The sequence below is a fragment of the Chiloscyllium punctatum genome, chromosome 14 (assembly GCF_047496795.1).
Source record: "Chiloscyllium punctatum isolate Juve2018m chromosome 14, sChiPun1.3, whole genome shotgun sequence".
Taxonomy (NCBI): domain Eukaryota; kingdom Metazoa; phylum Chordata; class Chondrichthyes; order Orectolobiformes; family Hemiscylliidae; genus Chiloscyllium; species Chiloscyllium punctatum.
The window spans coordinates 28,426,777-28,448,900 of NC_092752.1; the positions used below are offsets into that span (position 1 = coordinate 28,426,777).

The 22,124-nt window shown below is 38.9% G+C and overlaps 1 protein-coding gene across 1 annotated transcript in view; it reads right to left on the minus strand.

The window, feature by feature from the left end:
- Positions 1–1,876: 1,876 nt before the first annotated feature.
- The window catches only part of ugl (ureidoglycolate lyase), a 77,075-nt gene continuing 56,827 nt past the window's right edge, over positions 1,877–22,124 (minus strand). The window contains exons 10-16 of the mRNA XM_072584092.1: positions 20,163–20,361; positions 18,000–18,078; positions 16,373–16,465; positions 14,417–14,489; positions 12,281–12,348; positions 7,963–8,093; positions 1,877–2,120 (exon numbers count right to left, since the gene is read on the minus strand). Of these exons, the coding sequence (XP_072440193.1) occupies positions 1,997–2,120; positions 7,963–8,093; positions 12,281–12,348; positions 14,417–14,489; positions 16,373–16,465; positions 18,000–18,078; positions 20,163–20,361 (767 nt within the window). The 3' untranslated portion in view covers positions 1,877–1,996. The remainder of the gene's footprint in view (positions 2,121–7,962; positions 8,094–12,280; positions 12,349–14,416; positions 14,490–16,372; positions 16,466–17,999; positions 18,079–20,162; positions 20,362–22,124) is intronic.

The following is a 22,124-nucleotide window of genomic DNA, read 5'->3' on the forward strand; positions in this document are numbered from 1 at the left end:
TATGCTGTTGGATCTGTGCATTTTCTATTTTTATTCTTAAATGTACAGGAGTTTGTTAGCACTCAATATCCTGATCCTGCTAGTCATGTTTGAAACAACTTCCTTTCCATTGCTTCAGTATTGCTATTGGCTGTCTAATTAGTTTTCTAACAGGGATCAGTTTAGCTCAGTTGGCTGGACAGTTGGTTTGCGAAGTAGTATGGTGCCAACAGCATGGATTCAATTCCTATCACTGGCCGAGGCCACTATTAAGGACTCTCCTTTTCAACCTCTCCTCGCCTGAGGTATAGTGGCCCTCCCGCTAAATAACCACTAGTTGCCTCTCTCTGATGAGAGCAGCCCTATGGTCTGGTTAGTCCTATGGTGACATAATGAGTTTCCCAGCAACTTTCTATCAATACAAAATACAGAATAGACTGGTCATGTCAAAGCCAATAAAAACCAAAAGAACCGCAGATGCTGTAAATCAAACAAAAACAGATGACTGGAAAAACTCAGTAGATCTGGCAGCATCTGATAACATTTCAGGTTAACTGACCCTTCCTCAGAGTTTTCCCAGTGATTCCTCTTTGTTTGTGTTACAGCAATTCAGTTTGCAATAAATTTCAGCAGTCACTGCACCAAGAGTCAGTGTTTCAACAAATATTAAACCCTCCTGTTGATTTCTCTTTAGAACAGCGAATATTTGAAAACAAAAGCAAAATGTTACAGATATTGGAAATCTGTTTAAATAGCAAAATAAAATGTAAGTGCTGTTTTTTAAAAAAAGTGTTTTTTATATTCTGTTCATTGCTCTGCTCTGGATTCAAAACCTGGCCGCTGAGGTGTTGACCCATCGTGTTTCTTCTTTTGGGTAGAACGAGCCTACATTCTCTGGAGTTTGGAAGGATAGGAGGTAACCTCACTGAAATGAGATGAAATTTTTGAAAGGGCTTTGCAACATGGATGCTGACCAGCAGTCTCCCCGAGAGAATAGAGGACTAGATTTCACATTATCAGGGTTTGGGATCAGTCATTTACAACAGAGATCAGGAATGTCTTCACTCAAATATGAATCTTTAGAATTCTGTATGCCAGAAGGGCTGCAAATATTTAGTTGATGAACATACTCAAGATTGATTTTAAAAAAAATTTCAGTGCATAGTGAGTCAAAAAATATTGGGCTAGAGAATGAAAAAGGAGTTCATGTACAAGTTGAATGGTAGCAGTTTTGAAGACTTGTATGCCCTAATTCTTGTTTCTCTTTCTTGTGTTGACTTTTTGAACCCACATGAGGAATGTCTACAGCTAGTCAAATTGCAAGTAATTCAGCAGGTATCTGTGGTAATGTAATCAGTTTAACTATATTTCATCTATTCTGGTATTCAGATAAATCTACCTGAATGTAGAATTAGTTCTTGGTGCAATCTAAATTAATTTGTTTATTCACAATGCAGTGCCCTAAACAATTTTAATATTTCTTATTTTAGAAACTGTTTTTCAGGGGGTTGTCTTTGACATGCCTGGAAGGAAGTGTACTCCACAGCTAACTATTGTATCCTGACTTGTGTTCCCCCAAAATTCTGCATCACTTGTAGCTCCACCTTCAAATAGAATAGGTGTGTCTTTATGCTTTACAGAATTTATGTGGAGTTCTTGCCAGTGGGTACAAATGTGATTATTCACTTGTCAGTGAAAGACAACGAGGTAGCAAAATACCTTGTCATTATTTTTAAAGCTTCAAAAGTAATGGATTGCAAAGGATTTGGTAGTGCACTGCTTGGTTAAATCCTGCTGCAGTGGTAAATGAGCACTGGTCAGAGTTTCAGTATGTGAGCTTGTCAATGTTTACACAAGGCTTTTTCTAGGAATACTAAGATGTAATAAGTGCTTATCCTGAGATTTTTGAAAAATTTATTTGAAGTCCTTCGTAAAGTTTTCCATTTGTTACCACTTCCTTTTGTGTACACAAACTTTGCTGGAATAACTCTTATTGTTGAGTACAGATTCTATGGAATTAATGTTTTGCACTTAAAAATGTGTGTTCCAAGTTCAAGTATGTAGTGAGGAAGTCTGGGAAATCTCGTTTTTGCACAATTTCAAGGAACATCTCAGAAGCAACAGTAAGTCGCCATTTGCAGCTGGGGAAAGAAGACAAAAATGATTACTTAATAAATAATTATGCTAATTGTTCTAGAGTATATTCATCCAGTTGAAAAATAAGTTGTAAATTAGCAGTTCTAAGTAGTATAATTACTTCCTCTTTAGTTAAATTTATTCTATAGGTTGCATATACATGTTGAAGCCAACTCTTGTAGGGCAACCTGAGGTACAAGAACCAAGAATTCACATCCATTCTAGCTCATTGCTTTAGTGTTTGCTTGCCCAAATAGAATGAATAATATCCATGTTTTACTTAAAAGCGTAATGTGTATGTATGCCATTAAGGATTTTTCCCCAGTGCAATGAGAACAAAGATGTTCTCTCTTGGGTTTTAACTGAGATTCTGGTTGGGTTCACCTAATCACTGACTCTGAACCGCAGCACTAACAAAGCAGCAGTCTCATCCTGAATTGCAGGACCCATTTTGATTATGTTGGGTCAGCAATGGGATTTGAATCCACAGCCTGATTCAAGTAAGAGTGCAACCCTCTGATCTATGCTGGTGAGGTCATTAGTATGCTGTAATCTAAAAATTAACTTTCATTCAGAATTGAGAATTGATCATGAACAAGCATTTTATTTTGTTAAATTATTTTCTATTTATGTATTTGAGAAGTGTATCACGTAAATGTATGCACAATGTGCACTCCAAAGTAAATCCGACGCAAAGCATGGAGGAGAAGGTTGTCTATCGCAACTGTTCCTTGCTTCATGTGGATTTACTTACACTCTAGCTACTTATTGCTGACCATTATAGTGCCAAGGCTAACATGGTGATAGTTGAATTTTCCAGTGCAAAAATAATTTAATAATAATTTCTTATTTTAACTGCAAGAGGCAGGTCAATTTGGTTATTCCTGCCATTGCTTTAAGTGTAAAGGCACTGTTTTACACACCAGTTTGAAGGTGCTTTGTGCTGTTATTAACTAACTATGCATTTTTAGGATTATGAATGCTTGGTTGTTTGCTGTTCAAAAGAACCAAGTTGTGCAGAATTGTGAAAAGTCTTTGCAAAAATGTGATGTTTCCAAAGTTCTCTAGCTGCTAACTTGACAATTATATATTGCCTTCAGATTAAAGGTAAATAGGAGAAATATTTTATAGATGTAAAAACTAAAAAAAATTAGGATATTTTTTAAAAGACAAACTAAGAACTAAATAAATAAAAAGAGATGCAGGCCCAAACAACGTGATGCAGCTACATGTGGGAGTTAGGTGAGATGGTGTGGTGCATTGTAGCTATAGATGTCACTATGAGCAAGTGTTGGTTGCTTAAGTAATCCTGGCTCAGAGTTGATGAGCTGGAGTCTGAGCTTCAAACACTGTGATACATCAGGAAGGGAAAATGTTGCCTGGGTGCAGTCTTTCAGGAGGCAGTCAACCCCTTCGATTAACAGCCTCAAATTCAATCAGTGGTCAGTGACTGGATAGTGTGACTGTGAGTGAAGCAGGTAGAGGGATTGAAGTGGTAAGTGTTGTGGAAGCCTCAGCCCTTGTCATCCCAACACATTTGAGATTCTTAGTCCATGTGGACGACTACAGAGAATACACATTGTTCTCTGTGGCAAGGATTAGAAGTCCTGAAGGATTGCCTTGTCTGGTGTCAGGGTTCAGGATATCTCATCTCACTCAAAGAGACTTGGAGTGTGATGGTCCATATGGCTCCAGCGATACAGGTAGAATGAAGAAAGAGGTTTTGTTGAGGGAATATGAGCAGCTAGAAACTGAACTAAAAAACAGAACCAGAAATCATTTCTGGATTACCACTTCAATCACAAGCAAGTTGGTATGGGGTTTCAAGATTAAAGAGTCATTTTGCTCAAAGATTAGTGTGGTAGAAATGGGACACTGGCACCAGAGCTGGAGAAGGAGGAAGCTGTTCTGATAGGATGGACTGGGACCAGAGCCCTGGGCTATAGAGATTTAACTAAATTGGGAGCAGAAGGGTTCACTTGCATGGAAACTTAGCAAATCAGTTAGAAGAAGGAGCTGTAGGTCAGTGAGTCTGAGTGTTAGCAGAAAAGAGGAATGAACAAAGTAAGTGTCATTCTGTACCAAGGAATCTTGCACAAATGGGGAAATTTGATAGAAGAACTAATTTAAAACGTTTTTGTATCTGAATGCATAAAGCATTCTGTACATGATAAATTAACAGTGCAATGGGTATGGTTTGGCAGCAATTCCTGAGATGAGATTGTAGAGAGACCAAATTTGGGAACGGAATGATCAAGGGTACTAAGTGGTTTGGAAGGATAAGCTGAAAGGAAAAGAGGGTGGGGCTTTCAGTAAAGGAGGAGATCAGTGCTGAAGTGAGAAATTGTATCAAGAGATCAAGACTTAGAATTCCTCTGGGTAGAAATAAATAGCAAGGAAACCAAGTCCCTGATGGGAGTAATCTATAGGTCTCCAACCAGTAGTTCCACAGTGGGATACAGTATAAACCAGGAAATACTAGGAGGTTATTTTTAAAAACAAGTAATAGTTGTCCTCATTGGTGATTTTCATAAACCTATAGATTGGATTAATCAAATTGGCAGGGGTAGGCTCAAGGGAGTTTGGTAAATGCATTAAAGATCCTTTATTGAAGCAATAAATCGTGGAACCAACCAAGAAGCAGGCCATTTCTGGATTTGCTATTGTATAATGAAATATTATTGAATGTTCTCATCATACAATTATTCTTCCCTACAGAATCCTTTATCATACTAGAATTTCAAATACAGCTGTAGGATGAGAAACCAGAACCCCTAAGTAGCATTCTGGAGTTAAACAAAGGTAATTTCATAGAGATGGGGACAGATCTGGCCAGAGGTGGTTGTAGCAAGACTGAATTGGACAGTTGATGAGTGCTGGCAGATGTTTAAGGAGATACGTGTTTGCTCCCAACTAAAATATATTCCAGGAGAAAGTGAGGACTGCAGATGCTGGAGATCAGAGCTGAAAATGTGTTGCTGGAAAAGCGCAGCAGGTCAGGCAGCATCCAAGGAACAGGAGAATCGACGTTTCGGGCATCAGCCCTTCATATATTCCAGCAAGGATGAAAGATTGTAAAGAGGGAGAAGTCCTACGGTTAAGCAAGTAAGTTAAAGATAATAAAAACTAGGGGATACCATATTGCAAAAGTGAATGGAAGATTGGGAAACTTAAAGAACGTTAATAACAAAAAGAGCAAAGGCAGATTGTGGGGGAGAAAAACTAATGCAAAGTTATAGAAACTGATAAAACCTTCTAAAAGCATACATAAGGATGGACTTTAGCTAAAGTGCATGTCATTTGGAGGATGAGACTGGGAATTTATCAACAGGGAACACAGAAATGACAATCTCTAAATCAGTACTTTGCTTCAGTTTTCATGGTCGAGGATGTGTACAATCTCAATGGTAAGCAATACAGAGGTATAGAAAAGAACAAACTTAGAACAAGCATCATCATGGAGCACCCAGTAAACTATTGGAATTGAAGGTAATCGATCAGTGAGGCTTGATGCCTTATGTCCTAGGATCTTAAAGGAAGTAGCAGCAGAGAAACTGGATCCATTGGTTACAATAATCCAAAATTCCATGGATACAGGGAAGGTTCCAGTGAATTGGGAAAGCTCGAATATAATGTCCTTATTCAAAAGGGAGGGAAGTGGAAAGTAGGAAACTACAGACCAGTTAGTTTCACAAGTGACGTTGGGAAATTGTTAAAATCCATAATAACAGAACATTGGGAAAGTAAAAGTATGACCCATCAGGGTCAGCATGGTTTTATGAAAGGTAAATTATGTTTGACAAGTTTGCTAGGGTTGAAGATGTAACAAGCAACATGGGTAATGGGCATCCTGTAGATGGTGGGTGTATCTGGACTTCCAGAAGGCATTTGATAAGGGCTCACATGAGAGATTAACACCCAAGGTAAGATCACATGGGGTTAGGGATAATTTATTAGCATGCACTGAGGATTGTCTAACCAACAGAAAGAAGCGAATCAGGATATTAGCTCTTTTTCTGCTTGGCAAGATGTAACTAGTGGAATACGACAAGGCCCCAATTATTTACCATCTATATTAATGACTTGAAAGTAGAAAGTACTTCAGCCAACTTTGTAAATGATATGTTACTAGATGGGCAAGTAAATTGCAATGAAGAAATAATAATTTTACAAATGAATATGGGCCAAATTTTCAGGTTTAATGGGGTATACAGCTATAGCAGGTAATAAGGCAAATGGAATTTTGACATTTATTGTGAAAGGGAAAAGAAGCGAAAAAATAAGGAAAATACTCCTGCAGCTGTTCAAGGTATTAGTGAGACTGCACCTACAGTATTTCATATAATTTTGGTGTCCTTACTTGAGGAAGGTGTAGTTACATTGGAGGCAGTTCAGAGGAGGTTGATTCCAGAGATACTCTGGAGTTTAGAAGAATGAGAATAGATCTAATTAAGTTATCTGAGATGCTCAATGGGAGTGACAAAGTAGATATTTCCTCAAGTGAAACAATCTAGAACAAGAGGTCATAGTTTTTGGATAAGGGGTTTAAAAACAGATGAAAAAATATTTTTCAATGGTTGTCAGTCTGTGGAATCCAGTAGATGCTGGAACATTGAGTACATTTAAGGAGGAGATAGACAGATTTTTAATTAGTAATGGGGTGAAGGATTATTGGGAGAGGACAGGCAAATGAAGTTCAGGTCGACTATGATTGTATCAAATGAAGCAGATTCAAGTTGCTGAATTCCTCACTCCTCTCCGTTTTATATCCTTATGTTAATTTGTGTGGGCTGTAAGAAAAATTAATTTACAATAATGTCTTCATACTATCAGATTTACAACTATTTTACCCTTGTGGTCATTCCACAATAGTTCCTAAATAAAATGACTCATTTGAGATCCCTGTATAGTCAGCTATTTTGGGGGGGGGGAAAGAGTTAAGGTTTGAGTATAGAAGAAATGCAGTCTTGCTTCAATTGTATAGAAGCTTGATTAGACCATGCTGAGAGTATTATGTACAGCATTTGTCTCCTCTTAGGGATGATACTATGATCATAGAAAACGTGCAGAGAAGGTTCATTAGACTTGTTCCTGGGATGGCGGATCGGCTCAATGAAGAGAAAGCAGGCAATCAGTGCCTGTATTCTTGAAATTTTGAAGAATGAGAGGTGATCTTATTGAAACTTACCAAATATTTAAAGTGATAGGGTAATGCAGGAAAGATGTTTCCCCTCATTGGCAAGTCAAGAACCAGAGGGCACAATGTTAAAATAAGAGGATGCAACTTAGATTCAAGGTAAGGATTTGTTTTATTCAGGTCATGAGCCTTTGGAATTGTCCACCACAGGGGACTGTTGGAGCTCAGCCTTTGAGTATGCTTAAGGTAGACATAGATAAGAGGTTAGAAGAAAGTGAGGACTGCAAGTGCTGGAGATCAGAGTTGAGAATGTATTGCTGGAAAAGTACAGCAGGTCAGATTGCATCCAAGGAGCAGGAGAATTGACATTTTGGGCATAAGCCCTCCATCATTCCTGATGAAGGATTCATGCCAAAAATGTTGATTCTTCTGCTCCATTGATAAGAGGTTGATTACCAATAACATACAGGTTTGTGGATAAAAGACATTGAAATGTCTGATCAGCCTTGATTGGCTTCAATGATGAGGCAGGCTGAAAAGCTTACTCATGTTCCTACTTGGTCACTTTTTTCTCCCTGGGAAGCATCTCCCCTCTCATCAGGACCTATTCCAGGAGATAACTTGGGGAACTTGCCATTTAGATTTTTTTAATGAAAATTGAAACCTTTAGCCTACATTTGATAATTAACAGTTTCTTCTGCATTTCTTACCTGTCAGTGTAGCAGTCCAAAACCTCCTGTAGGTCTGTTCCTAATTCCTTTACAAGCATTTGTACAAGGTTTCTGGTGACAGCTCTGTTGTCATCCTCTAACTTTACACCGTGTCGAATCCACTGCCAAACCTATTAGATTTAAGAGAAATATTGAAAGGGTACATTTTATAATATAGGTAATGTTCATTTAGCTTTATCCTTAAGCTGAAGTTGAATTGATACATGTACTTCTATTCTTTCATAAGTAGCAGAATTTGATTTTCACACAGGTCCCGTCTTCTTTTTAAAGAGTAGTTTACAACTAAAATAGCTGTCTTTTAAGATCAAGTTAAGCTTTTCACATCAATTCATTGCGTTAATTAGCTTAAACTTTGAACTGATTTATACACTATCTACACAATATTGTGTCACGATGAGTTGAAAGCTTACCTTCAAGGAAGATGATGTTCACCTCGTTGAAGGTAAGATTGGATAAAGGCATTCAGAACTAATGCAACATCCAGTTGAGATCAAAGGTAGAATTGAGAGTTCATGTGGAAGGAAGTGAATAATTGAGTTGGAGCAAGGAAGTGAATGACTGGAAGGGGTTATGACCTGGGAGTAATCTAGGTTACCACTAGGCCCAGTGCATACAGCTAGAATATGACATGCAGGTGTGCCAGACTCAGAAATGGTAACATTGAAAATATTAAGTAGAAATACACATCTGACCACAAAAATCAAGATGCTAGTTGCAGAGTTTGTTCGTGGGTCTATGCCAATGTTCTCAATATCCTGTACTGTCAGGGAGTGTGATCTTCGCATTGATGTTCAGAATGTACGGATCAAATAGATCAAAGGAGATTTTATTCTCTACCTCCACTCAATATGCAGAAAAGTAATGGGATGATATCTCAATCAGTAATAAGCCCACTATTGCCATTGGTGACAGTGTCAGCTAGTGGGCACCTCTGCTTCTCTTCTGATTCCTTAGCTGTGAATGGAGGGTCTGTGAACCAACTCGAGGGAGCTTCTTAATTTAAATTGACAAGATCTTAAGGAATTCCTGCTTTCTTATTACTTTTTTTTTACTAAGTAGCCTCTTATAAAACACATTAAATACTTTAAAAGTCAGATGGATGGTGCAGTAAGAAATGTAACAGTTTGGAGATTGAATTGCTTGATAAACAGGAAGCAAAACGCTTATGGTTAATAGACCCTATTCAGATTTTACAAAGCTGCTCAGAGCTGTACACCAAGGTTAAGTATTGGGTCTATTTAAGATATTAGTAGACAGGGGCTCCTTGTTATTTGTAGGTAATACATGTCAGAAAAATCTGACAAGTGCCAATAGGCTTTGGTACCCATGAGAATTAATGAATGCATTTCTGGTAATATGTCAAAATAACGATGCAAATATGAAATAATTCAACGCGTATTGAAATAGAAACCCAGACATAAACAACAGCACGGACCCTGTATATAGGTGATTTAGATTTGGCTTTATGGGACAACATCCCAGAAGCTGATGACACAAAAATGAAATTTGCAAATAGCAGGGAAGACTATAAGCATTCAGAAAAACAGCAGTTAGCAGAATGGGTGGAAATTGATAACTATATAACTTTTTGTGAGAGAAGAAACAAGAAGTTTCCAAATAATTAGTGGACGGCACGGTGGCACAGCAGTTAGCACTGCTGCCTCACAGCGCCAGAGACCCGGGTTCAATTCCCGCCTCAGGCGACTCTCTGTGTGGAGTTTGCACATTCTCCCAGTGTCTGCGTGGGTTTCCTCCGGGTGCTCCGGTTTCCTCCCACACTCCAAAAATGTGCAGGTCAGGTGAATTGGCCATGCTAAATTGCCCGTAGTGTTAGGTTAAGGGGTGAATGTAGGAGTATGGGTCTGGGTGGTATACGCTTTGGCGGGTCGGTGTGGACTTGTTGGGCCGAAGGGCCTGTTTCCACACTGTAAATAGTCTAATCTAATCAACATTAGTTTTCTAAGTGAATTAATGAACAGAACCATGGTTTATGTATGCAAATTTCTCAATGAATTGGAATAGGTCAATAAGGTCATAAGAACCCCACAACGATACCCTTTTTTTTGTAAAGGTGGAGTACAAAAGGAAAGAAGTATTGATTAATTTATACAGCATTTTGGTTCAGTTACAGATTGAATTTGATCAGATTTAACTTTTTAAAATTAAAATCTTTTGTACTTATTACCTCAATGGCCCTTCCTGATGCCAAACATTCTTAATCTGCACAAGGACATAAACATTAATAACCAGAATCATTCCACGTTCCAGGAGTCACCCTCATACAGAAGACCATAAGTCTATTCTGCTGTTCACCTGAGACCATGGCTTTCCTGCCTTATCCGTAATCTTTGATTCCCTTACAGATTAAAAATCTGTCTATCCCAGCCTTGAATATACTTAAAACCATGGCCTCTCCAGTCCTTTGCGGTAAAGACTTCTATATCTGGTGCAGCTTTCTGTCGTCTTTCCTCATTTAAGTAATAATCAGCTCATTCTTCCTTAACCACACATTTTGCCATGTTATATTCCATCCACCAACACTTTGTGCATTTGCTTACCTGTCTGTATCCTCATGTACACTTGGTGTATCATTTTCATCCTTTGCCTTCCCATGTATTTGTGTCATTCACAAACCTGGATGACAGAACTGCCTGTCCTAAAATATACCGTAAAGTACTGAATCCTGAGGCACTCAAATAGTTACAGGTTGCCATCCTGAAAAATGCTCCCCTTATCCCCACTGATTTCTCAACTCTTTTTAGCCGATCCCCTCTCCATGTTAATACACTACTCTGAACACCATGGGCCTGATTAAGCAGCTTTGAATGTGGCACATTATTAAATGTCTTTTGGAAATCTGAGTTATATTACAAATATAGATTCCCTTTATCTATGCTGTTTGCTTTCTCAAAAGAATATTAATACATTGCCAGGCACCACCCTCTTGAATAGAATTTCCAGTTCGCTGTCAGAGAATCGCAATGCCATTTTCCCCATCTGCAGTCTTTAACCCAGCTTTGCAGTAGCAGTGGTCACCCTGGTGCACAGTGGTCTTTCTTTTAAAGCTGATGCTAGTGCAAGGGATATCACCATCTGCTGGAATATTCACCAAAAGACTAAGTGTCCAGGAATGGTGTGGAATAAGCTGCCATGGAAGTCAGATGTGAGGGACCCCCTACAGGGGCAATGTAACTTGCTAATGAGATGAGCTTTGTAAGGTAAAGGGAGAAATCTCACTAGGCCTCACAGCCAAAATCACTTCAAGAAGCTCAACACAACTCTCACTTAGCCAAGAAAATATAAGATTCAGCCCACTTAATTTGCCTGAAGCCTTAATAGAACATTTTCAACCTCAAAAATTGTCAGCTACATGCTGCTATGTGCTCACAACTGTTCTGAATTTTGATGGTAAAGCCTCTTCTACGTTTCTGTCAGTAAAAGTGATGATGTATGACCAAGAGAAAAAACTTGAATTTCACCCGATTAAAGAGGGGAAATAGAGTGTACTACAATTAGATGCAGTAGCCATTCTTTTCTCTGTTTTCCTCAATCTAAAGACAAAATATGAAAAGTTCCCCTTCCTGATTAATTACTACTAACTCCCCTCTCTTGAAAATGTGTAGGTGACTGTAACTCTTTGGAATAGGGTCAATGTATGCCTTAATGACCTTCCATGATCAAATAGCTTACTCTGTCTGAAAAATGACTGTATGGGTAAGCTATCATAAAACAAACTGCACTAAACCACAACAAAAGTTTATAGTTTCTGCAGAGACAATGGACAGGTTATAATGAGTTCTGAGAGAACTGAATGTATGTTTCATCTCTATACTGTCTTGTTTTCCCAGATAAAACAAGTTTTGGCAATTTCAACCCAGTTCCAAATGTCTGTGATATCACAGTAAAAAACTGCCCTCGGATGGGCATTCTAACATGGAGAATAAAGTATGTCTTTTCAATATTGGAATGAAGGCATTTTATTGAGACAATGCAGAGGTAACTTCATTCTCCATTTGACCTATTTCATACTTGATTCAAGAATGCTAAACACATGTACAAAAATGTAAGAAAATATTCCATCATGTAGTACTGATATCTCGACTGTGATTGATATGTAACACAGACACTTATCATAGTACGTCAGATATGATATTAAAAATTCCAAGGTGAATAAACCTATTGTTAGAAGCTTAAGTACATTACTTGTGCATAAAGTGCTTATTTGATACCGTGGAAGCAAAGTGCAAGATGTCAATTTTTTTTAGTAATAATATAATTGAAGAGAGTAATTGTGTACCTGTGATCGGGAAATTTCTGCAGTAGCAGAATCCTCCACTTGACCCCGAAAATAAAAGTGACCTTGGCCTACAGTAAAAATAAAGTTGCTGTGACTTAAATGAAAATATATCCATGATTCAAACTTTTGTTATCTCACTTCTCAGTAAATTTATACTGTTGGTGCTAGAACAATTATCAACATTCCTGCCAGTCATCTTCATAGAGCTATTTGCAATCTACATTTTGTGCAAAAATATCATCCTTGTGTATAAGTAGCAACACACTACTTGACTTGCAAATAAAAAGTGATGGGGATTGAAGTACATTTAACTACCCATGTATTAGAGAGGGGGAGGGGGAGATTTATCACCATTTTTGGGCCTGAGGACATGTATATCCTGCCTGGAGAACGTGGGTGAGAAGAAGCAACAGCAAATTGACACCCCTCATTTAAGGCCTGATGTGGAAGTGCTGGTGTTGGACTAGGGTAGACAAAGTTAAAAATCACACAACACCAAGTTATAGTCCAACAGGTTTATTTGGAAGCACTAGGTTTCAAGGTGCCGCTGCTTCTTCAGGTGGTTGTGGAGTAGAATCATAAGATACAGACTTCATAGCACCAAGATTATAGAGTCATAGAGATGTACAGCATGGAAACAGACCCTTCGGTCCAACCCGTCCGCGCTGACCAGATATCCCAACCCAATCTAGTCCCACCTGCCAGTACCTGGCCCATATCCCTCCAAACCCTTCCTATTCATATACCCATCCAAATGCCTCTTAAATGTTGCATTGTACCAGCCTCCTCCACATCCTCTGGCAGCTCATTCCACACACGTAGTTGTGAATTCCACTGTTTGTTAATTTTCTCAGATACGCTCCGATATCCAGTGATACACACATTCAAACAGCAAAGGTAGCAACTATGCAGGTTCTCTTCCTCCTGCACTGTCCTCACCAAGTCAAGTCTTTCATTTTTTAGAATGATCATGGTGGTTTCGGTTCCTTCATTTGCAAATCTTTTAACTTTTTCAAAGTTACATTCTCAAGTCAGCTTTTAACAATAGGTGACATCTCAACTCCGATAATGCATTGAATGTGTGAATTTGAAGTCTGTCTGTGTCACACAATGTCAGGTTAGAGAGATATTATTTCTAAAGTGGGATTTACAGAATCTTACATGGATTTATGCAGTTTTTGAGCAAAATAAAATGTAATTCTGCAAGTACAAATTCACCCCACAAACTTGTGTGTCTGTACAGGGGAGATAGTGTGTGCATGTTTGTGTGGGTATGTGAAGAATGGTCCATTTGGACAAGACACCATGGGACACTTTAATATATTAGGACTTAAAATGTGAAGAAGTTTGGGAAGGAGGATGTAAGAGAAAACTGTAACAGTATAAAGCATATAACAGGCTCCTGACGTTTGAACGGTAAGGAATCTGCCCTCTATCAAATCCACGGTCATCCCCACCCACCACCTCTCTCTCTTATCTCTTCCCTGATGGAACAGTACAATATTTTGGGGCACACTAATTACTTTCACAGTCTGCTGTAAATCACAACTGTTGTTAACATGAAAACTTTCAAAATGAAATCAAGATCTCCTTTCCAGTGTTATTACAAATTTAGGACTCATCTATTGCAGGCATTATTGTATTGCTAATTGCTACACCTATTGTCATTTGCTCCTAGAGCTGCTTGTGGTATGGTGGTGGTGTCTCTATCTCTGAGTCAGGAGGCCTTGGTTCAAGTCACACCTGCACCAGAGCTGAATATTAACATCTTTGAACAGATTGATTCGACAATATCAACCTCCTTCCATTTCCCTGCAGTGTGTCATGATAGCAAGGAGCTCCATCTAGTGGATTGAGATATTACTAATAACCAACTTCCAAGCAGCAGATGGAGTATTGGCACTGAGTTCAGAGACTCAGATTTATCACCTAGTTTGTTAGGAAGTAAGTTATTGTATTTCCAAGCTGCTTTGGGCTTCAGCTATAACCCATATCTTTCTATTTAATAGATTAAAGGGGGAATGGTGTGGACAATTTGTTCAATTCCTAGCTGATGAACAAATTGCATACAGGCATTATTCATTCCAGTATGTAACTTGAGAGATCACTAAAAGAAAATTCTAAAACTGTCCTTACCTCTTAGCCATGCTTCAATGAAGAGAATACCAACTCCAATGTTGTATTTTAGTCCATGCAGGGTAACTCCACCCTATGTAATAAAAGTATGACATTCATGAGGTCACACCTAATGCGTATTTCTCCCCTTTTGTCATACATTTCTCCCCTTTTGAGAAACAGGAGAATTGTTGAAAGAATTAGAAAGGTTCTTATTGATTTATTTGAATTGTGCCCTGAACACTGTTTCTGGAACCAAAGAATTTAACCTGGAGTTTCTCTCTCTCTCTGGTAGGAGTGCTACCAATTAAGCTCCATTACAGAATGGTTCCATCAGCATACAAATAATTTACATTTAAATAAGAAAATGAGGGGACAATTGTATTTCAGTGATTGTATCAAATCTGCTCAGTTTAGATGCAGGAAAAAGATAATCTTAAAAAATGAATTTTGTTCTATTGGGCACATACTCCATTTTAACCCAAAACTCAGAAGAACACTCTTCACTGAACCAATATGCCCATTGTTACCTTCTACATTAGGTGAGTCTGCGATCTAACTGGCTGAGAATGATGCAAAAGTGCAAAACACAGTGAGTATCATTTTGGTAGCCGTTGGAAAGAGGATTCAGAATACACAGACTCAGTGCCTGTTTGACTCAGTAGTTGCACACTTGCCTCTGAGTTACAACAGTGAGGTTTCAATCCACACCTCAGACCTTGAGTTTGTAACCTGCAGTGACACACCCATTGCTATGAAATATTGAGGGTCTGCTCCATTATTTGGGTGGGGTGTTAAATTGAAGTGTCATCTGTCTGTTCTATAGTTCAAGGACATTTTCTTAAATTTCAAAATAAACTTTATTCATGAAAAATATCTAAATGCATAGTAATTAAATGCAGTTAGATTCTATACAGTAGCATATTAAGAAAACAAATATTGGAGTTTTGACTCTATCCAAACAAACTAGATTATATTCACATGCATTGGAGGCATGGAAGGGTCTGATAACTGAGTGGACCCCCATTTAACTTTAGCAGGAAGACCTCAAACAATGGTCTTTCTCCACTGCACCGTGGCTGCAGCTGCCCCAAGCTTTAGTGCGGTCCTCAATACGGAGCCCTAGATTTTGCAATGTGCTAGTCTACAACACTCAGTTGAGGTTAACTCCTTGTTCTGGAAGGCCAACAAATTTTGGGCACACCAAAGAGCATCCCACCGAGTTGATGGTCCTCCAGGCACAGTCGATATTTGTCACCTTGTGCATCCTGGAGGACAGAGCGAACAGCATCGCAGAGTTCTACATCATGGAGCTGCTCGGAATAAACCCTGACAAAACCCACTGCATTCATGGACATGTTAAACATTCCAGGGCATTCATTAATGAAAAGCAGGGAGTTATCCTCATGTGCTGCCCAAATTCCTGATAGTATCTGTGTGGACAACTACATTTTTTCATTTTCCTTTTTTATTTTAAAATAATTATCAGTTGTGAAATATTTTGCTTTTATACTTTCTTAGAAACTTCTAAAAGGCAAAGTTTAAATATTACACAGTTAAAAACTATTGATTTAATAGCAGATATCTGGGATTGTCTTTAATAGATTCCTGATGAAGGGCTTATGCCCGAAACATTGATTGTCCTGGTTCTCTGATGCTGCCTGACCTGCTGTGCTTTTCCAACATAACACTCTCGACTTTGATTTCCAGCATCTGCCATCCTCACTTTTTCCTCCCTGTCTTTTATAACAGTGCAAGATATTGTAATTTGGTTTACCTGGAGTTAGTTACCTCTTCCTATTTACATCACTTCTCTATTTATTTTAACTACAGAGAAAACATTATTAATTATTTTAGTATAAGGATCTCCAGAACCTGCACTGATAGCTTTATGCAATTAAGTTGGAATAGTGCTTCTTGAGTAAAGAAGTCCTTGAAATGTCTTTCTCAATATCACCATCAGTTTATCATACTTACAGAAGGCATGGTGAGCAGATCACTAGCAGTCACATCCACATCTTTTCTTAGGATATGCAGCTGATTGGGTCCCTCAGTGTGTTCCAGGAAAAGCTGGGATTAAACGATAAAGGAATGCGAATGTCATGAACTCAATTGCGAAATTATCTGAAAAATGGCATTTTTCCAAAAGGCAGAAAAGCAGTGAATGACAAAAGCACAAAGCACTGACTCCATTACCTTGGCTTCAAGAGTGGGATTTCCAAGATGCAGGATTCATAAGTAGTTCATACCTGGACAGCTCTGCTCTACACTGAACCTTTCAGACTCCCATTGAGTCCAATGATTTGTTTCTTACAATACTGGTCAATCCCCACAAGCAGCTTGATTGATATTAATTTCCCAGAATCAGCAAAGAAAGGAGACTGTCCAAATCTGAACTTTGTAGAATTTGCAATGATCATAGAATCACTAGAGTGAAGAATAGAGGCCATTTAGCCCATTGAATCTGCACAGACCCTCCAAAGAGCCTCCACCCAGACCCACACTCCCACAGCCTCTGGTCTGTGAATAAACCTATCACCCATTTTAAGAATCTTGCAACAATATGTTGTGAAATCCATATTTAAAATTTACCCAAAATGAAATGCATACCCTCATTCCTTAGAGTCGCATATGATTTACTTAAATCCAGAATGCTTGTGGACAGATTAGTGGAAACAAGGATTAGGGAATTATTCAATGTTTGCAGCTTCCTATTGTTTGTACAACTAGGATCATTTTGGCTCTTGCAGCATTGCCTTTCAGGACCATCTGTAGTCAAGTGGGAATAATCCCAGTCGTAGTGACAGTGCCACCTCTCCAGATTCCAGCTGGCTGCTCAGTGATTAATTCTATAGGTTCTCTTAATGCTTGTTGAAACTTTCAAACATGTTTAAACAATGGATTTTCATTTGTAGCAAGTTATTGTACTGGTAGATATGTCAAAATATTTCATTGTTAAAGATCACACAATACCAGGTCATAGTCCAACAGGTTTATTTGGAAGCACTAGCTTTCGGATCGCTGTTTGTTCATCATTAGCTACCTGATGAAGGAGCTGCGCTCAGAAAGCTTGTTACGTCAATTAAACCTGTTGGACTATAACCTAGTGTTGTGTGATTTTTAACTTTGTATACCCTAGTCCAACACTGATGCCTCCACAAAATATTTCCATCGCTGTTTTTGAATAACTACATGCAACAACCAAGCTTAATGCCCCATAGCAAATGAGTCAATGATATGTATAGGGGAGAGAGATGTGAGTTAGGACCATTTCATTGTCAATGGGATCTTTTATATCTGCCTGTTCTAGCAGGTAGGGTTAAAGATTAATATTTCATTTGAATGGCAGCAACAAAAATTACAATCGTATGCTCAGCTCTTAGATTGAGAATAAATCCCACAATATGCTGACTCAAAAGCCAAAGAGGGTGATGACCCAGTCACACAGATAATCTAGTTTCTCTGTTAATTAACATGTGTGGCCCGAATTGAGCTTTGCAACAGCAATTTAACAAGGGCAACAACTGAATCGAGACTGTGCCAATTCAGATATTTTACTTAGAACCTAAATCCTGCAGAATGCACAAGATACATGTTAAATTACCTTTGACATTGGCTCAATCAAGTCCATGTCGTACACCATGAATCCATCAACTCCAGCATTTATTTCAAGCATCTTCAAACTAAAGCATGAAGATAACACTGTTAGATTCTGTATTTAACCATGTAAGTTCTGCATTACTTGTACTTTTTAATCGATTAAATGAAAAGTAGGAATTAATAAAACCAGATGAACAAGGCATATGGAGCCAGATCAAGCAGCCACCATTAAGAAAGGCATCCTCTAAGTAGGAACACAGGAACAGATGAAGGCTGTTCAGCCCATGGAGCCTGGTCTGCCATTCAATTAGATCATAGCTAATCACCTACTTCAACAACTACCTCCCATGGTATCTAATTTTCCCCGATGTGATTAATCTCCAGAAAACTATCAATTTTTGTCTTCGACATGCTCAATGATTGAACTTTCACGGCCCTCTTTGGGAGAAAATTCCAAAGATTTCACCACCCTCTCACTGAATAAATTTCTCCTCTTTTCAGCCTTGAACGACATGTTCCTTATTCTGAGATTAAGATTCCTGGATCTAGAGTCACCAAAACTAATGCTTTCCACCCTGTCACACCTTGTCAGAATTTTATAAATTCATTCTTCAAAACTGTAGAGGATGCAGGCTGAGTTTTCTCAATCTCTCTCCATAATACAATCCTACCATTCCAGGGATTAGTCTGGCAAACATTTGTTGTATTTTTTCTTATCAATAATTCCTATATATGAAATAGTTCCTCATTCACCATAATTGATCATAGTTCAGTGATCAAAAATAAAGTGTTCTGGAGTAAGGAGACGGATATACAATTTCTACCAATTGTTCATTTTCCCAACTTCACACCTGACAGAGTGGTTTTTCGTAGTTGTTATGATGAACAATGAATGGTAAATATCCAGTTTTGAATCAATTGTTTAACTTAAGACTCTGGATGTTCATGCATGATTTTGGTTGTGTGATGACCCACGTACTGTACTGGGAAAATCCGGTATTTTCCTTTGTGTGATGTCTCTTTAAGACCAAAGTGGACTAAGCATTATGCTGAAAGAAGGTTAATTAGTTTTCTGATTATAATAATTAGAATCTAAGAAATGCTATGAATGAGGTTGCCATGAGGATAAACAGCAAAGAAGCATAAGGTAAATAGAAAGTTAATTGAAATGGGTTTGATCAGTCTATGCTTTCCGTTTGATGATTTTGAGTACACTGGGAATTCATGTAAAGACAAAATAAGGAATGTTCTCTCCAGTGGAACAGTATGGCAGTTTTTGAAAAAATCCTAGAGATGAAAATGGAAATTTTGCTCTGTGAATAGAGCAAAGATTGTTTTACTGCATGTTATACTGTAAGAAAGAAACAAGAGCTGAAGACAGGGCAAGATATTGGTGATTGGATGAGACACATTTGTACTGTTTCAGTGTTAACAGAGTCCACCAGATCATTGAAAGGGAAAGGGTGTCTCTTTTAAATCTTTGTCATTAGGATGGGATTACTCAGTGAGAAAGACTTTGTAGATGTGAGCCTGGTTGTTGGTAATCATGTTCAGGAACTTTAGCCAAAATGCTTCTTTGGGAAGTGAAATTTCCAACAGAGTGTTCGCCATGTTGAATAGACTGAGATATTGGTCATGGTTCCACATTTATTGTGGAAAGTAGTGGACACCTTGTCACTACATCAAATAGTTATTACAAGATACAACATAAAGTGAAATGTATTTGAAGTAACTTTTGACTATTAATTCATGTCTTAGGGGGTTTGTTACAGTAACATTTCTGCAAGTTAAATCTGGCAATTGGCTTTCTTACCACTGGATTTCTGGTGATTTTCTTTTAAAGATTGGTTATTGGTCTCTATGGTGGAATGTGTAACAATTGGAATGGGTCTGTATGCCTAGCCTCAGTGGTTATAGACTAGAAAGACAATAATATGGCCAAGTTTCTGTTTCTGATCCTCTTCCGTGATTGAGTCTGGGATCTATCCGGTTTTGTAGTTTAACATCACATGTATTCTTTGAGTTTTAATTCTAGTAGTCAACTATTTCAGCAAAATGAATTCAGTTAGAACTCTTTCAAAGTTAAAGGAATGCACATGTATATGGGGTTTGTTTCAGATACTAATTCCCGCTGCAGTGTAATCATTGTGAATGCAGCTGTACATACCGTGTGACAATTGCTGTTACTGTTTGACAGGCCAAACTCCCCTTGTCCTGGGGCAGTAAGAGTGCTGTCATTCCTCCAGTGGCAAGAGCACCTCGCTTATGACAAGTCTTTACCAGAAGGTCCATGTAGCTCTTCAAAAACTGTTTCTCCATATTTACATATTTACTGCGATCTGGTAAAAGGAACTCTCGACGACAGCCTGAAAAATGATGCTTGCAAAAATGTTTTACATGTATACCTACACCCCCATAGATAAACTCTCATTCAGTTTCACATTGTTTAAATCCGATCATTCAGCACCTCCCTAAAGTCAGGAGCTTATCACATGGGGACAAAAAGAAAGACAGTGAAAGTTTACTCTGTGACACAGCTATCAGTAAAATCATTTTCAAACGATTATCAACTAAACCATGAGGAGGTGTCACAGGTTGAAGTTTTAAAGTCTCCAGATAAACTTGGTTCACCAGAAGATTATGTGATCTGAACCACTGCATCAGTGGGCTGCACGGTGGCACAGTGGTTAGCACTGCTGCCTCGCAGCGCCGGAGACCTGGGTTCAATTCCCGCCTCAGGCGACTGACTGTGTGGAGTTTGCACGTTCTCCCCGTGTCTGCGTGGGTTTCCTCCGGGTGCTCCGGTTTCCTCCCACAGTCCAAAGATGTGCAGGTCAGGTGAATTGGCCATGCTAAATTGTCCGTAGTGTTAGGTAAGGGGTAGATGTAGATGTAGGGGTATGGGTGGGTTACGCTTCGGCGGGGCGGTGTGGACTTGTTGGGCCGAAGGGCCTGTTTCCACACTGTAAGTAATCTAATCTAATCTAATCACCATTTCCCCCGAGAGACAATCAGAGTGCAAGTGCTGAGGAACAATAAGCATGCCCACGGGTCTGTCCTCGGCCTGCTATAATGCTCCAGTAAATCACAGCACAAATTGGAGGAACAACATCTCATCTTCAGATTAGGCACTTTACAATCTCCTGGACTTAATATTGAGTTCAACACCTTCAGATTGCGAACCCACTCCCATTCCTTCCCCTTTGTTTAGCTTTATTTGTTACATTCTCTGTCACTATATCCTCTCTCCCCTCACTCCAGTGGGACAGTCTGTTCTTTCTAGTTAGACACACCACTGTTCTGCCATTCTCACATTCTGATCACTTCATCTGAATTGTTAACGTCCTTTCTCCCCGAGCACTCCAACCCCCTCTCCTCCACACAATTGCACAAATGCTGTCTTCAGCACTTCACGTCAGCTCAAAAGAAGAGTCATCTAGACTCAAAACGTTAACCTGCTCATTCTCCATGGATGCTGCCCGACATGCTATGATCTCCAGTGTTTTTTTTTCTTTTCAGCGTGGAGTAATGCTGGTGAATTCTGAAGGTAACTTAGCAGGAAAGCCTCAGAAATAACTTCCACAACGTGTGACTTCTTCAACTCAGTCACTGACGTGTGGCTTTGCTATGGAAATGTGTCATTTCACTCAACTAATCTAAGCCTGCATTTGTGTTCTACACAAGCTGTCTCTTACCTGCCTTTATCCCACTCAATCAGTAAATCCTTCCATTTTATTCACATTCAGCATTTACTTAGCTTCCTCTTAAAGTAACGATTCAATTTCCTCACATACTCCATGGACATTCTAACCACTCTCTGGTCAAGACCTTTTTTCCTGGATTCCGTTTTGGATTTGTAAGTGTCTACTTATGACCCATGCTTTCAATTTCACGAGATGGAGGGGAGATGTTCAACTTTTTTAGATTAGATTAGATTCCCTACAGTGTGGAAACAAGCCCTTCAGCCTGTCCACACCGACCCTCCAAAGAGTAACCCACCCAGACCCATTTCCCTCTGACTAACGCACCTACCTTAAGGGCAATTTAGCCTGGCCAATTCACCTGACCTGCACATCTTTGGACTCTGGGAGGAAACCGGAGCACCCGGAGGAAACCCACGCAGACACGG